We start from the raw sequence: 17,999 nt of genomic DNA, 5'->3' as shown, positions 1-17,999 counted from the left end.
TACTACTTGGAACACTAGGTTGCCCTCTACAAAGTGGTTGCAGAAGACTAAAGTAGAACTAAAGCTTTGTGTTAATCTTGCTAGGGCTCCCCAAGTCCTCATCACAGAGATCTAAACTCCCAAAAGTTTGAAGAAACATGTCAGTGGGTATGCAGAACATCAGCCACACTATCGCCCTTTTAGGAACACTGGGTGGCATTTAGCCTGGCAGAACCAGATTATTCAGACTCACTACAGAGCCCAAAAACGCTTTAAAAAAAATCTTTAAAAGTGAATGTCCTCTTTTCTCCATTCACAAGTTCCTCTATCAAGATCTTTTAATAATAAATGAACATTGCAAGGTTAAATTAATAGTCAAGTTAAAGTTTCTTCACAGACAACACTTTGTAAATTCTCTAACAATGTGGCTCCAAATGGACACAATTCCACAGGAAAAATCCAATGAAAGGGTTATGCCATTCTATTCATTTCCATCAGGGAGCAGTTCTATTGCTCCCTTAAAGGGGAACGTAAAGCCCACTACCTTAGATACTCAAATTCTGGTGTGCTTGTAACAAGTGGAGTTCCTCCCTAATTTACCTTCTATGCAGAACCAACCAACTCACCCATCTCACTCCACCCTTTAGTCCCTAAACAGCCCCAAGTATACAAGGAAGTCTGACAGGATACACTGCCCCAACAACCATAAGGTGACAATCAGGGCCGCTGATAAGGCAGTACAGCCAGCCCTCCTGTACAGTTCCCAGGCCCCATCAGTTCAAAAGGGGGGCCTGAGCAACTGCTGAGCAAGGGAGTTGACCGTGCTGTCTTATTGCAGACACAGATCCTCTTCTGTCTCCCCCTGCAGCTCTACCAGATTTTCCCCCTCTCCCTCTGGCTGCAGGGCAGGGAGAGTGGTTCTAGCGCATGTACCCCTTCCATCTGCTGTCCCTCAGAGTGCCCCTTTCCCCCCGCAGCTCTGCCAGTTTCCCTCCTTTACTGACAGCACCTGCTACAGGAACACAAGGGGATGTCATATACTGACCCCTTCCTTTCCTGAATAAACACAGTAAGTGATCGGTACCTGGGTCCATTTATCACTTAAGCATAGTAAGCTGTGTTTACGATGGTTCAGTTTGTGAATGAGCAGGAAGCCTCAGTGTGCTTCCATATCATTCATATGTGCAGCTGAGACTGTAGAGAAAGGGACTGATAAACCTATGTCCTCAGTCACTTTTGGTTGGGGGGATCCCATGATTTCTAACAGCAGCCCTGGTAACAATGCTATGTCCCTGTCCCCTAATTGTTCTCCTGTGTTGTCAGTCTGTTGACTTGACTTCCGATGGAGACTACAAGTGGATGTTTTTGCATAAGGGGAAACAGGACTAGCACACCAATAATTCTATGCACATTAATGAAAGTGGATATTTACACAGTACCTAACACAGAGCAGCAAGCATATCCAATACAGAATGTACAATAATACAGCATAATACACAGTTGGGTACATAAATAAAGTATACATACAGTACATACATTAAATTATACAGATATCTCATAAAATGACAAAAAAGCAGGAGGAAGTGAGGTCTCAAGAAACACCATTTAAGGCATGTCCCATTACTCAGGTAAAACCCCAGGAATGGGACATTCCTGAAATTCTGTTGTCGTTACTGCATACTTTGATGGATGTAGGTATATGTTGTTTATATCTGTGTATATAGTGGTGGTAGTTGTGTGTGTGTGTATGTATAGTGGTGGTAGTTGTGTGTGTATATATAGTGGTGGTAGTTGTGTGTGTGTGTGTATATATAGTGTTGGTAGGTGTGTGTGTATATAGTGTTGATAGTTGTGTGTGTATGTGTATATCTAGTGTTGGTAGTTGTGTGTGTGTGTATATATATAGTGTTGGTAGTTGTGTGTGTGTGTGTGTGTGCGTGTGTATGTATAGTGTTGGTAGTTGTGTGTGTGTGTGTGTGTGTGTGTATATAGTGTTGGTAGTTGTGTGTGTGTGTGTATATATAGTGTTGGTAGTTTTGTGTGTGTGTGTGTGTATTTATAATGTTGGTAGTTGTGTGTGTGTGTGTGTGTATATATATTGGTGGTAGTTGTGTGTGTGTATATATAGTGGTGGTAGTTGTGTGTGTGTGTGTGTGTGTGTGTGTATATATAGTGTTGGTAGGTGTGTGTGTGTGTGTGTATATAATGTTGATAGTTGTGTGTGTGTGTGTGTATATATAGTGTTGGTAGTTGTGTGTGTGTGTGTGTGTGTGTATATATAGTGTTGGTAGTTGTGTGTGTGTATATATAGTGTTGGTAGGTGTGTGTGTATATAGTGTTGATAGTTGTGTATATGTGTGTGTGTATATAGTGTTGGTAGTTTTATATATAGTGTTGATAGTTTTGCATATATAGTGTTGTTAGTCGTATATATGGTATTGGCAGTTGTATATATAGTGTTGGTAGTTGTGTACATATAGTGTAGGTAGTTGTGTGTATATATATATATATATATATATATATATATATATATATATATATATATATATATATATATATAGTGTTGATAGTTGTATATATAGTGTTGGTAGTTGTGTGTGTGTGTGTGCGTATATAGTGTTGGCAGTTATGTGTGTGTATATCTAGTGTTGGTAGTTGTGTGTGTGTGTGTGTGTGTAGTGTTGGTAGTTGTGTGTGTGTATATATAGTGTTGGTAGTTGTGTGTGTGTGTATATATAGTGTTGGTAGTTGTGTGTGTATATAGTGGTGGTAGTTGTGTGTTGGTAGGTGTGTGTATATAGTGTTGAAAGTTGTGTATGTGTGTGTGTATATATAGTGTTGATAGTTGTATATATAGTGTTGTTAGTTGCATATATAGTGTTGTTAGTTGTATATATAGTGTTGTTAGTTGTATATATAGTGTTGTTGTGCATGTATGAGAGGGAAGCCTGTAGAAGGTGGGGCTCTTCCTATCCTGAGCTGTGCCTTGCATAGGACAATGAGCACACCTTCCTCCCTTGTCGTCCTGTGTGACCTGATCCCAGTGCTGGGATCACTTTCCTTCTTCTCTGTGCATTACGTAAGGCTGGGATCGTTTGTCAGTGGAAGCAGCATAGCTGCAGGCAGCTGGAGCAGAGAGTGAGAGGCAGGCTGGCTGTGCAGGAGGCTAATGACTGGGAAGCCCAGCGCTGGAGTCTCTAAGCTGACACTCACTCCTCGTCTGCTGCTCCATCTACTTGGGCTCTTGGCTTTTATCTGTGCTCCTGGGATGGTTCAATAAGGAAAAGAGCTGACCCAACTGGAGGAATAGGATTGGTATGAGGATTAGATTAAAATGGAAGGACTACTATCTCCAATGAGAGCTAAGGTAAGACTCCTTTGAATCCAATGATCTCTTATTTAAAGAATGACTTATTTCTGAAGGATAGTGGATTTTGGTTTTATGACTGTGTGTAAGAGTGGTTCTGATGCTGCACAGGTGTGTGATGTAGTTCTAGCATTCTCCAGCCTATAAAGTCTTGATGGATGTATTAGGTGTACAGTGGTGCTCAGTAGAGGACGTGTTTCTAGCATCCCAAAAGACCAGGGGTAACTCTGGGCACACAGATTAAAATGCTGATGGGCTAGTAGGACACCATGATGACCACTATGAATCAACTCTAAGGCTAAGGGTCTCTATATGGTCCACTGAGCAGGGGAGCTAGGAACAGATCCCTGATGAATCATAGCACAGTGGGACAGTGTCACTTTTGTGACATCTATACTCCTTGCCTTTTGACCTTCTTGGATCTGTGGTGGGCAGATGATAATGGACTTGTGTCTATTTACATCAAGCTGCCCTTGATCTACAACCTTTAGGTTCAGAAAAAAGAAAAGAATGCAGTCAGTTTTTTTTTTCTGTTTCTGGACAGACGCGGAGGTAAGCGTATATAAATGGACATATGTCCACTTACTTACTTACTTACTTACCGCCTGCCCATGGAGTTACATGGAGCCTCTGATCTGGTCTGCCTGAAAAACTGATAGCTGGATCTGATTGGAAAGCACGGACATTTCTAGGGTCATACTAGACCAAGGGCACCAGATTAAAATGTTGAAGGGCTGGCAGGATATAATATATATATATTTTTTTTTTAATGGACAAAAAATAATTAAAATATGTAATGTGACATTATGAGGATAAAATGAACATTAGAAGAATTGAAAAGTAGAAAAATTATACCTATACTGTAAAATGCATAGACTGTATCATCTCCATATTTCAAAGGAGACCTGGGGCACTCAGTAAAAGACCCAAGGTGCTCAGAAGACCCAAGATGCTCCGTAGATGACCCAAACACTTGGTAAAATACTGGAGTACTCAGTAAAAGACCCGATGTAGGGCCGGCACAATGAGAGGGCAGGAAGGGAGGCTGCCCTGTGCACTGTGGTATCATGTAAGGTGGAGGGTGCCACAAGGAGATTTGGGGGGAGGGGATTTGTGTTGAAAGGACAAATTTAGGGGGCGGCAGGGGGGTAAGTATTGTTCGAAGAGAGAAAATCTGAGGGGGGTGCTAAGAGTGGTGATCTAGGGAGAATTATGTTGGGAGGGGGGATAGGGGAAGATGATTTGTGCTGAAAGGGGGGGATTTTAAGTGGGGGGGAGAAGATATGTACTAGGAAGGGAAGCAAAATTGTGCTAGGAGGGGTGAATTATTTTTTTTGGGGGGGGGGGCATTTGAGCTGGGGGGATTTAGGACATGGGGAGGCAAAGATTTGTGCTGAGAGGGGGGTTTTCAGCAGGGGGCATATTTGTACTGGGAGGAGGGGGAATATATGCTTACGGGCTAAGCATGCATATTAGAGCTCAGTTTTTTTGTGGGGAGAATTTTGCTGACACATAATGCTTATATATCTTGGGGGGAGAAGTTTGGCATGTTTGCTCTGGGCTCTAGATGACCTTGTCCCGGCACTGACTGGGGAACTCAGTAAAAGACCTGGGGTACTCAGTGCTAGACCTGGGGCACTCAGTGGAAGACCCAAGGCACTTGGTAACATACTGGGGTCACTCAGTAAAAGACTTGGGGCACTTAGTGGAAGACCCAAGGCATTGAGTAGAATACCCTTGAGCACATGCCCTGGGTGCCAGACTCTAGCAACTCCCCTGCTTTGTAGCCTGAAGTTTGGAAAGAGCACTCTGGATGCAACCTTAAGGCACAGCTAGAATTGTATCTTTGTCATCCTGTTCACCCCATTTTACTAGCCTGATGTTACATGCTGCTGTGTGATGATAAGAAAACTGAACAGCATAGGAAGGATTTTCTGTTGTTCTAACACATAATTACGCTATGCATTGCCAGTGTTAATTTAAAGGAAGCTGTTTTCATTTAAACAGAATGTAATTGTTACAACAAGAAATCAATAATGTGAAATGCTTCTACAAACCAGTGATTGTGACTGTGTTCCTTTCGGAAAGCAAGTATTGGTTTTTGCCATAGAGTAATTGTAATTCTTGTTACTGGAGTGAACCTGATGAGGGTTTATGGATCAAGCCAGGAGCATGAATAGTATTCCAGTGTGACCAAATGAACAAGGATTCTATAAGGAGTTTTGGGGATTTTATTTAGCTCTGCTATTAAAAGCCTATTGTAGACGAGCTATTGATAGCTTTATTGAACTTGGTACCTTGGAACCTTGGTTTTACATTGTATTGCTTATATGGATGGCAAAAAAGCACTCGGGTGGCAGCAATTATATTGTTCACAGAATATATTAGTCCACATTTGCACCGGTGTGATTTTACACGTGTTTTGCACGCCAATGAATGACAAGAGGATTACGATTATTTTCTATGGGGCCCATTCACATCTGTACGTTTTCTTTTCTTGGAAAAAAGTACCTCTTTTTGGGCAACAATGCGTGTTTTTGGTGCTATATAGACTTCACAGAAAAAGAAAATGAAAGCACACATGTGAAGTTAATGAATCTAATGAATTTAATGAACCTTTCTTACAAGTTGTAAATTACAGAGTAACATTTGTTCACACTGTAGATCATTTGTCACCAATAAGAAGACCCTTTATACATTCTTTGTTGGACAGCTCCCTCATCCAAGCTAAAATTGGTTGGTGTACTTTAAGGACTAAGCTACATCTTAGCATACATTATCACTTGATATGTATGGATCTTAAACTTTTGAAGAGTACAAGACGATGTTAAGTTACCCGGGCAGATCAGATATTAGGTTGATATTGTTATCATGTAGGTTAAATTATTCTTGTTTCCTGTGAAGATTCCTACCTAATAAGAACTGACCTAGTTCTATCTTTTTGCTGACACGACTGATGGTGGTTTGCTCCTGTCAGTCTTGGTGATATTAAATAAGTTCTTTGTAACCTAGGGCAGCTGGTCAATTTCTCTTTTAGTCTCTTATCAGATCAGAGAGATGTGCCGAAGTGTAAGAATCTATGATGTAACCTACACTACAGATAGTCAATCTGTATTTTTCAAAGCTTGTGTGTGAAAAAATATGATTTTATTGAACGTACATTGTCTTATTGTAGTCTTTTTTTCAGCTCACCGAGTTCCTGAATCATTTTTAAGAAGCTAGCTCCTGGTTTAACATTCAAATACTGTAATCAATCATTATGCTTCATCTAACTGTCATCAGCTTATCTTTATGTTCATGGAATTTCACAGATTGTGACTGTCACTAAGATCTGAATGTGTAACGGTTCAATTTCATGGGTAGGAGGACTGGGAGTCCATAATGAATACCATAGACATGCTTGTCACTATCTTTGTTCTAAACTGATAAAGTGTGATGGAAGTTGACACAGTGGACCTTCCTAGGTCAAATATTACAAGAGAAAGATGGGGTGTACAAAACCAACAGATACATTTATACCTTGCAAACTGACACAAGCAGAGCTAGTCAAACCAGTGAAAACATATACAGTAATACCTTGGTTTGAGAGTAACTTGGTTTGAGAGCATTTTGCAAGACAAGCAAAACTTTTTTTTTATAAATATTGACTTGATAAACCAGGAATATCTTGCTATAAGAGTAGCATAATGTCACAACTGAGTATAAAAGAGAAGAGAGGCGCCTCTAAGTGTAGCAATATGTTTACATTTAATGAAGGTACAACATTTAGCAACTCACATGGTTAATTATTAAAACAGGCACATCTAAGTATGCAGGCACTTGAGGGTAAAGCTTACACATAGACCATCCTCCGCACCACCATCAACATCATCTCTTCCACACTGCGCTCCTCGATCGCTTCGAGCCTCGCTTTCAGATCGCTCTACTGCAGGGTAGTCTTCCCGGTCACGATTGCAGACTGACCGCGGTGAGAGCTGGCGCTGCGGAGTATGGTCTATGTGGACAGCTTGGATACCTGCAAATTTAGATGTGCCAGTTTTAATCATCAACCATGTGAGTTGCTAAATGTTATACCTTCATTAAATATAGCCATATTGCTAGATGTATAGGTTCCTCTCTTCTCTTTTATGCGCTGTAGCTCCTGCTGGATTTTGCTTCTAATCCCCTTGTGGAGGCGGCCATTTGTGAATGGACATTTTATGGTTACACAACCTGGTTACATTACTATAATCTTTTTATATGAACTATAAACTGAAGGCCTTATCAGTAAAATGGTTTGTGGAGCGAATCATCTGAGTTTCCATTATTTCTTATGGGGAAATTTGCTTTGATAAAAGAGTGCTTTGGATTACAAGCAGGTTTCTGGAACAAATTATACTCACAATCCAAGGTATTACAGTACTATATAGTGAACCTGTCATTTTAGAAAAAATGGGGGGGTTACCAATGCTGGCCTCTTTCTAAAAATGCTAGTGGCTTAGCAGTTGTCGTCCTTGGCTTTGGCTTACTTTCTTAGTCATTGACCCAGAACAAGTAGGCAGATCAGAAAAGTCAGAGAAAAGTGAAAAATGCTTGTTTACATACTTTTCCAGGTCATTGATTCTCTATACTGATGCCAAAGCTCTAAACTGTTCTTCATGTGTAGGGGCTGTCCCTCTTTGAGACCAAATCCCTCTGTCCCTTATGCAGCCTCAGCTTTCCCTCTCCCTCTCTTTGGTGTGATGTGTACAGCTCTATACAAAATGTACTATTTTACTACCAAAAGTGTTAGGTTGTACTACATTTTTTAATTCAACCTTTATATTACTCCATTTGTTATTTTGAAAAGCCAATATAAAAGGAAAATAGAGGTCAAAAAAGCACTTGTGTGGTTTAGCCAATCATTTTTACATATTAGGTCTTTGTGGTCTGTGTAACCAGGGGGGTGACAGGGACATGGCCTTTGCATACATGCTACCTCCTTATCATTTTGGAATGTATAGAAGTATGCTACAGGCCAGGGTAGCCAGCTAGTATCTTCAGAAGGAAAAACCCCAATGCCCCAATGTTTTTCTCATGTTAGGTCCCCATTAAAAAATCAGTCAATCCAGAAATTGTATTTCAGTTATAGATGCAGTGTGTTGGACTGAAGCACCCTCTGGCTTTTTCTATCATTTAGGGATTCCCACTTCATAGTTGTTGCACTATCCACAATATATTATTATTATTATTATACAGGATTTATATAGCGCCAACAGTTTACGCAGCTCTTTACAACATAAGGGTAGACATTACATTACAATACAGTTCAAGACAGGGGGAATCAGAGGGCCCTGCTCGTTAGAGCTTACAATCTAGGAGGGAGGGTCAAGTTATACAAAAGGGTAATAGCTGTGGGGGATGAGCTAATGGAGAAAATACCAGTCTAATTATGGGGGGGGGCAAGTTTGTAAACTCAAGTACAGAGATGACATATGCAAATAAAATAAAATGTGCTATAATTCAGTGATAATTCAGTATAAGATGATGTACCGAATGCAGGTGATCTTTTAAGATGATATGACCTCAAAGTTAGATCGCTATATGAAGCTGCATTTGGCATGACTTCAGTAACAGTATAAATGAAACATAAGGCTAGGGTTTACTAACAACCAGATTTTTAGCTTTTATTGACTAATTGCACTGAGAAATAAAGCTTGAAATTTGGTTGCTTGGAGCAGCAGCTTTATATTTCTTTGCCCAAGTTTTCATGACTCTGTGCCACTCCAGTTTGGCAGTTGCTGTGTTCATCTCTCAAAAGAAACAGCTCTAAACAAATCCAAGACAGATTATGACGGTGGACCCCCATGTTCTGATTGGATAATTTATAAAATGTGCAATTTTTAAAACGATGTATGATATTGCTCACTTAAAGAGGGGCTTATGAAAAAAATTAACATATATACTCACCTCCATGCTGCAGCATCTGTATGATGCTGCGGCTGTCCTACATTGGCTGTAGGACCAAGAGCTGAGCAATCACATGACCTGGCAGCCAGGCCAGGGTAGAAAAACAAACTATGATTTTTTTTTTTTAAATGCGGATTTTTTTTTATTTAAATCAGATATTTTTTTTTTGATCAAATATATTTTATTAAAATGCTTTCCAAGTAAAAATCTATCAAAAAAATAGTTTTATTTTTAATATACAATTAATAATTTTGTTTAGTTATGTAAATGGCGCTTAGTTATGTAGCATGAGGCTATATATTCTGCAATATTTACATTTTTGGTAAATTCATTCAATGAATCCAAGCTCTGCAAGCTGAGATAGCATGTAGTGCATTGATGCATTCACACAATTTCACAATAACTACCAGCAAGAATGAGTCCTTACATTTAAAGAGCCCCTGTAATTTCAGATCCATCATGGCAGCGCCTGTTAGTGGGCGTCCACTCACCTGCTGCCGCCACCTCCCTCACCTTGTTGTGTCTCTGCCACATCACCAGCCGTCCCAAGTGAATAGGACTGTCAGTGAGTCAACAGCGGGTCAGAGGAGGGACAGAAATGTACGCTGCGGGACACAGATGACAGTTGCTCTTTAAAAATAATGATTTAAAGCTAGTTGATTTAAATCAAGCTTTTTTACTAGTGATTTAAATCAGCTGGGTAGATCCCAACAATAGTGTCAGGATTCTCCCAGAGCCTGGAGTGGCTCTGCCATGTCAGCAAAAAGCCTGCTATTAGCTGAATCTGGGTCACAGGAGAACAAAAGTAAGAGCACTTCTGTGACCTAAGAGAGAAGTATAGCCAAAAAAGCTTTCTATTTTAATGCAATGTTGTTCTTTTTTTTTTTTTTTTTTTTTTTTTTTTTTTTGAAGTTGCATCAGTTTATAGCACGCCATAATCTCTCGTCAACAAATTTGTGGCAAGTTTTACGCCCTTGTGATTTTTGGTGCCCTTCTTCTCATCGCCACTATTTTGCCTATTGGCAGTGCGACTTTGACATCACATGCAATCCTTTTTCCTTTTTTCTTTTTTAACATCTTCCTCCATTTTATTTTTATTTATTTTATAAGAATTTCGAAAAAGTAGGAATATTACAAAAATATGCTTCCTATTCCATAAACTTATATCTTCCCGTCCCCTCCCCCTCAGATCTCCCTCCCCAACCCCCCCCTCTCTCTCTCCGTCTCTCTCTCCCGCCCTCCCCCTCCTCTCCCCTCGGGACCACTCATTCTGGGACATTCCCTTGTTTCTTAAACTCCAACCATTTTCCCCATTTGCTATGATAAATTTCCACTTGATCTCCTCTTTTAAATATTGATTCCTCCATTGATCTTAACCACTCTACTTTAGCTAACCATTCCCTCATGGATGGGGGTTCAACAGAGCCCCATCTCTTTGGGATCAGGCTTTTTGCAGCAATCAATAAGTGAGGTATCAATGAATTTTTATATTCCCCTATTGTTTTATCTGTGTCATGAAATAGACATGTCCAAGGATCCTTCTTTACCTGTTCCCCTGTTATCTGGAAGATGTTTCCTATTATTTTCTCCCAATAAGGGCCAATCTTACCACACTCCCACCAGATATGTGCAAAAGTTCCCACCTTATCACAACCCCTCCAGCATAGTGCTGATATGTCCGGCCTTCTCTTATGCGCTCTTTGTGGGACAATATACCATCTTGCCATTAATTTAAATGACATTTCCGCTGACATATTGTCCTTAGATATTGTACCTGCTATTCTTAAAATCTTCTTTCTACGTTCCTTATCTCCCAGAGTACCCAACTCTTCTTCCCATTTTTTCAAAAACAGTGGTTCTCCTGGTTCCTTTTCCTCCTCCAGAATTTTATAGATTTTGGACAAACTTTTTTTTTTACAGCTCGGGTCTGAAAGCATTCTCTCCATAGGTCTAAGATCTCCTTCCCCGCGAAGTGGTCGGGGTAGCGCCTGAACAAAATGTTTAATTTGTGCAAATCTCCAGCTGTCTAATTTCCTACATCCCCATTTTTGTCTTATTTCTCCTAAAGTACAAACTCTGTCCCCATTCATCACATCTTTCAAAAAAATATCACCCCTTTTTGCCCATCTTGTGAAATAAACATATTCTTCCTTCCCTGGTTTAAAAAAACTTGTGTCTAATAAAGAAATTAAAGGTGAATTGTGCTGCCAGTGATTTGATTCGCCCACTTTATCCCATATTCTAAACAGATTAGTAGTTAGTGGGTTAGTGCTTCTCCCCAAGTCACGGTAGTCCCGAGGTATCCAGATCCTCTTTCCTAGATTAACTCCACTTTGTGTTTTCTCTATATTTACCCACCCTTTATCGCCTTTATCATACACCCAATCCACCACCCGTGAAATTACTGCTGCCTGATAATATCTTCTAAAGTTCGGGGCGGCTAATCCCCCTTCTACTTTCCCCCTTTCCAGAGTCGCATATGAGATTCTAGGATTCCTACGTCCCCATATATGTTTTAAAATTAGGGTTTGGAGTTTCCTAAAGAACTCCTGCGGAACTTTTATTGGGATCATTTGGAACACATATATCAGTTTTGGTAAAATAAACATTTTCAACGCGTTTACTCTTCCTATTAGCGACAGGGGTTTATATCTCATGCGTTTAATACATTCTTTCACCCTGTTTAATATATCTGTATAATTAGCTGCGTATGCGGATGACAATGTGGGTGTGATTTTTACTCCCAGGTACCTCAAATCTTCCCTACACCAGATGAAGGGGAAGAACCTCTGGAGTTCCTCTTGTTCTTTTTTTGGTACCGTTATGTTCAGAATCTCAGTTTTTGACATATTAATCTTGAAATTTGTCAGCTTCCCATATCTATGGATCTCCCTGATTATATTTGGCAAAGTCACCCTGAGATCCGAAACATAAAATAATATGTCATCCGCGTACGCAGAGATCTTATACTCTTCTCCGCCCATTCTCACCCCCCTTATGTCTCCATTCTTCCTAATTGAAGCCAACAAGGGTTCCAAGGCGAGTATAAACAGCATTGGAGACAGGGGGCATCCCTGTCTAGTTCCATTGTATAGCTTCACTACCGGGGAGAGGTTACCGTTAATTTTAATTTTTGCCGACGGGCGGGAATAAAATGCTTTTATCCATCGTAATATTTTTTCTTTTAACCCCAAATATCTTAAAGTCTCAAACATGAAGCCCCAGTCTACCCTGTCGAATGCTTTTTCAGCATCCACCGATAACAGGGCGACTGGGGGTCCACTGCTCTCCACCCCATGAATCAACATTAGGGTTTTAAGACAATTATCCCTCCCCTCCCTGCCCGTAACAAACCCCGTTTGGTCCCTATGGACCCATTGGGGGAGCAACGGTTTCAATCTCTCTGCTATCACTTTTGAGAATATCTTCACATCCGTGTTCAGAAGAGAGATTGGTCTATAACTCCCAGGGGTTGTTGGCTCCTTCCCCTCCTTTAATATCAAAGTTATGTAACCCATCAATGCCTCTTCCCTCAGATCTTCCCCTTCTGCAACTGCATTCATATACTCACATAATTTGGGGGCCAATATCTTTTCAAACTTTTTGTAATATAAAATTGGAAACCCATCCGGGCCTGGACTTTTCCCTATTGCCATCCCTCTTATTGCCCTCGCCACCTCGTCTACCGTGACCGGGGTCTCCAACATTTCCAGCTCTTCCTCCGGGACTTTAGGAAGATCTATCCCTTTTAAATACTCAATAGTATCCTCCTTATCTCTGTTTTTCTCCATTCCCTGTCCTACCTTATATAACAGACTATAATATTTATGGAAGACCGTCGCTATTTCAGGAGTGGAGTGCTTCATTTCCCCCTTTTCATTTTTAATTTTGGGTATGAAAGACGAATTCCTTCTCTCCCGCACTACTCTCGCTAACCATTTCCCAGGTTTGTTCCCCTCCTGGTATCTTATGCTCTCTGCCCAGTGGTTAACTCGCACCCTTTCCTCCTCCATAAGTTCTTCTAATTGTAGCTTCTTATCTTTTAGCTCTACTTTCTCTGGGATCCCCTTTGATCTAGTTTGTTGCTCCAGTTCCCAAATCTCCTTATTTAAATCTTGTAACCTTTTCCCCATTTCCTTTTTTTTCCCTGTCCCAATGCTTATTAGGATTCCTCGTATATATGCTTTGTGGGTCTCCCATATCGTACTCCTCGTAACCCCAGGGGAATCATTTCTTATAAAAAACTCTTCTAGTTCTATTTCAATTCTGCTTCTAGTTTCTGGGTCCTGGATCAAAGCTTCATTTAATCTCCATGTCTCTCTTTTAGCCTGATCTATTACTAGCTCCAGCTGCACCATGACTGGAGCATGGTCAGATAAGGAGATAGATTTTATTACTGTATCTTTGAGAGCTGGGAGCATTTGATGTTCAATCAGAACATAATCAATTCGGGTGAATGTCCCATGCACCGAAGAGTAGAAAGTATAGTCTCTGCTGTTCGGATGTTTAATCCTCCAAGCGTCAACCAACTGAAATTCTAAGAGCAGGGCCTTTATTTTTTTATATCTAAGCTCCGGCCAACGCGGGGACCCGGCTGAGGAGTCCACCCGAGGGTCGATGCCCATATTCAGATCTCCCGCTACTATCAGTTTACCTTTTTTAAACTCCGCTAATAGTTCCAAAACCTTCCTTAAAAATTTATCTGGGTCCCTGTTTGGGGAGTATATATTCGCAAAGGTGTATATTCCATCCGATAGTTTCCCTCTTATAAACAAGAATCTCCCTTCTGGGTCGGCCATCTGTTTCTCGACTTCAAACCTCACACTTCTCTCAAAGCCTATTGCTACCCCCCTGGCGTTACATGTTGTAGAGTCACCGTAGAACCATGTTGGGAACCCCCGGGACGTCAGTCTCCCTGTAGCCTCGTGTGATAAATGTGTTTCCTGCAAGCAGACCACATTCGCTCCATACAATTCCAACTCCCTATTAACTCTGAACTTTTTTTGGGGAGTACTTATACCCCTTACATTATATGTTATCAATTTCAGTCTTGTCATATCTCACTGATCCCCTCCCCCTCCCCTCCTCCCCCGCCCCTCCGGGAGGGAGACATCCCCCCCCCACCGGAGGTCGACGCGGGGGAAGAGAGAAGGGGGGGGCGAGAGAGCAGGAGAGAGAGCACCTAAACCCTGTTTGAGAGAGAGATTACCCCCTAACCCACCCCCCCCATCCACCCCCCTCCCATCCCCCCTCCCCCCTCCTCCATTCGGAGGAGTGAACAATTTCCACATTTGTTCCTCGCTTAGGTGTCCCGGTGACCCACAGGTCACCTTTTGCCCACCTAGCATTCTTTGGGAGGACCGCCTCATTCACGGCCTGTCCACGTGCCCACACCTCCCCCCCTCACCCGCCAATGATGGTAATTATACCCCCTCCCTCCCCCCCCCGTCCTGGACCCGAGACCATTGCACCACCCTACTAATTCCTTCGTTCCCCAACACCTCCTCCCATCCTGGTAGTGCTGGTGGGGGGATTTCTAACTTATTACAAAAGTCCGTTAAATCCTCTGGGAACCTTAGTACTGCGGAGCGGCCATCTCTCCTTCCCCTAAGGCATGCTGGGAACCCCCATTGATAGGGGACATTTAGTGACCTCATCAGATCTGTCAGAGGTTTAAGGAGCCTTCTTCTCCTCAATGTTTCCCCTGCTAGGTCCGAGAATATCTGTATCTCCACCTCCTGAAACAAAATTTTATCCAAACTTCGGATATTCTCCAACACTAACGCTTTATCCTCGTAAAAATGGAATCTAATTATTACGTCTCTTGGTTTTTCTGTGGCTTGGGCGCGGTATCCCGTGACTCGATGTACTCTGTCTATTTTTAATTTGTCCTTCTCCGCCCTGCCTAGAATGGGATTGAACAAGTCCTGCATCACCCTAGGGAGCTCTTCATTTTTAAATTTTTCTTCTAGGCCTTTTATCCTTAAATTTTTCCTTCTTCCGCGATTTTCTTGGTCCTCGATTTTATATAGGATCGATCTGTTTGTTTTTTGGGCTAATTTCACTTGTTCTTTTAGATCCCTCATATTTTGTTCATATCCATTCATTCTTTCCTCCAACTCTTCCACCCTTCCTAGCACTCGGCCAATATCTGTCTTAATCCCGGCTATATCAGATTTAAGTGATGTTTCAACCTTGGTCAATGCCTCTGTAAATACCTCTCTCAGCATGCTCAGGCTCACTTGTGGGTCTGCCAGCACTAGGGCTCCTTCTAATTCGGGTTGGATTTCAGGTTGAATTTCGGGTAGGGGGGTAGCCTCTCCTTTTCTCCCCAGTTCTTCCCTTTTTTTGCCTTTATCTTCCTCTCGGGAGCTTACCCCCCCCGTCCTGGTACGAGTTGGGCCTACGTCCTTAGGTTTTCCTGCTCCCCGCACTTCTCCCGTGTCTATAGTTTTACTCGTGCCTGCACCTGATTTTCTTGATGTCTTCTGGCTAGGGGTTTCCTGGCTGCTTTCCAGCACACTTGTCTCCCCCACTAAGTATCGTTGTATCCCCCCCGGGCTAACAGGTCCCGTACCCCCCCTTTTATTCATCTTCCCCGGCATTCTCCTTTGTTGCAGGTTAACACCCAGATCCAGGCCCTGTCCCTTTCCCTATGACTCTTATGGGGTCCGGGTTGCTCAGATCACTTTCTGGGGGCGGGATACCTCACTCCCTTGTATCTGTATGCCTGCAGGCAACTACAAGACAAAATTGCTGTCAGGGAGTGCTGGGTGCACAATGGGCGAAGGACCAACAATTGTGAAATGAGCCCCCAACCCGACCGCTATTTTATGCCTCTATCTAAAATTGTAAATAGAGGGAAAAAAAAAAAGAAAAAAAGAAAAAGAAAAAACTCTGCATAGCATTACTGATTATCAATCCTTCAAATGTCCATCTGTTCACCTCTCATCATTCCTCCCCCTGCAGGGTTTATATCCAGCTAATCAAGCAGTGTTGGTAACAATCTGATAGTTCCAGAGAAGGAGTCACATTAAGAGCAGTTGTTAGCGTGCTTATGTATATATCCGCCTTACCACTTTCCAAGAGAGGTTATTACAATAACAGCTTCTAGTCCATGATAATGACAAGATATGCAGCCGACCATCACCCCTCCTTTCATTCACACAGATTGCTCAGCTATCATTGCTCCTCCACTCTATCGCTGATTATCTCATTCATAGCCTTGCCGGCCTGTGCAGGGGTGGAAAGGTCCGTGTCCGGCTAATCAGGCGATATTGGTAGTACACTGATAGACAGGTAGTAGACGTCACATTAGCAGCAATCGTTAACCAGCTTATACATGTATGTACCTTACCGCTTTCAAAGAGAGGTCTTTAGAATGATAACTTCTGATCACTGATAATGACCAAATCTCCAGCGGGCCATCTCCCCTCCACTCATCCATACGGTTGCTCACCTCTCACTGCTCCTCCACTCTGTCAATGACCCTCTAATTCTTTGCCTTACCGACCTATGGAGGGTAGAGAAGGTCCGTGCCGTCAAGCCTGCTCCGCTGAAAGGAGGGGGGGGCGTAAGGCTTCCTACAGAGCCACCTTCCCACCGCTGTGTCTCCGCTTCACAGGAAGCATTCTCCGCTCGCTCTCTCTCCTGGCTTGATCCGGGGCGTCCGCTCGCCTCGTGGAAGCGAACAGCTGACGGCGGGTGGGCGGGGCGGGTGGATCAGGAGGCATGGGCGGGTGCGGCGGGGGGAAAGGACGCGAGCCGACGGCCGCTACGTGTCCACGGCTCCTCCCATCCCCGTCCCTTCAATTTTTTGAATGCAATGTTGTTCTGAGACACCCCGAGTCCTACCTGCAGAGTCAAATGCAGGAGGGATCTGGCCAGATCTAACATTTTCAGTGTTAGATCTAGTGGACTGCTTAATTGTATATTTATTTTATTAAACATCTGTCAGGCTTCCCTTAGAGGTCTGTACCCTCACTTACTGTAATGGTGACAATTATTTTATCAAATAGGAAGCAGTATTTGCTACAGGGATACAAACAGCAATAAAAAGCTGACAGGGGTTCTAGCTTTACCCTACTTAAAGTAACCCTGTCACCAGACCATTCATGTTTGCCAAAAATCATCCTATAATAATATAGGTTCATTTTGTGCCAATAGGTATTCATGACTTAAAAGTACCTTCATCCTAGGTTTATTATATGGAAAGATTAAATTTGGAGACTTTATGGACTTTAATGTTCCTCACATAGACAACAACACATAAATAGTCTAAAACCATTATTTTATTATATCAGTCAGGTAAAACATATACAGTATTCTGCAATTACAAAGGCACTAAAACTGGTCTCTTTTTATAAATACATTTATAAAAAGAATAATGTATTTTATAAATACATATATAAATACATAGTGATACCAATAGCTGAATCTCATGGTCTATCACATAGAGCTTATTTGTTTCTTCTCAACATGTTTTGCGGTACTATCCACTTTTTCAGGAGTATTTTAGACAGCAAAATGATCTATTACCTATCTTCAGTATATAAAGAATATACAACACAACATATATAATTTATATGATTGGACATGGAGACAGAGTTATTTGGAGATGCATGATAGCTTACCCATCATCCGAGGAAGTTCACAGCATGTAGAATGCCAAAGGCACACACCCTCCCCGGTGGGTATGGGAGCACTAAAACAAGGGAGAGCACAT

The 17,999-nt window shown here is 41.9% G+C and overlaps 1 protein-coding gene across 1 annotated transcript in view; it reads left to right on the top strand.

Annotated features, from left to right (window-relative positions):
- The first annotated feature begins 3,039 nt into the window (after positions 1-3,039).
- FRMD4A (FERM domain containing 4A) overlaps positions 3,040-17,999 on the top strand; it is a 583,773-nt gene continuing 568,813 nt past the window's right edge. The window contains exon 1 of the mRNA XM_077472972.1: positions 3,040-3,346. Coding sequence (XP_077329098.1) covers positions 3,314-3,346 — 33 coding nt within the window. The 5' untranslated portion in view covers positions 3,040-3,313. The remainder of the gene's footprint in view (positions 3,347-17,999) is intronic.

The sequence above is a fragment of the Lithobates pipiens genome, unplaced genomic scaffold (assembly GCF_037356315.1).
Source record: "Lithobates pipiens isolate NorthernLeopardFrog02 unplaced genomic scaffold, aLitPip1_a1.2 Scaffold_8, whole genome shotgun sequence".
NCBI classification, from domain to species: domain Eukaryota; kingdom Metazoa; phylum Chordata; class Amphibia; order Anura; family Ranidae; genus Lithobates; species Lithobates pipiens.
This window is presented reverse-complemented; position numbering and strand designations above follow the sequence as displayed.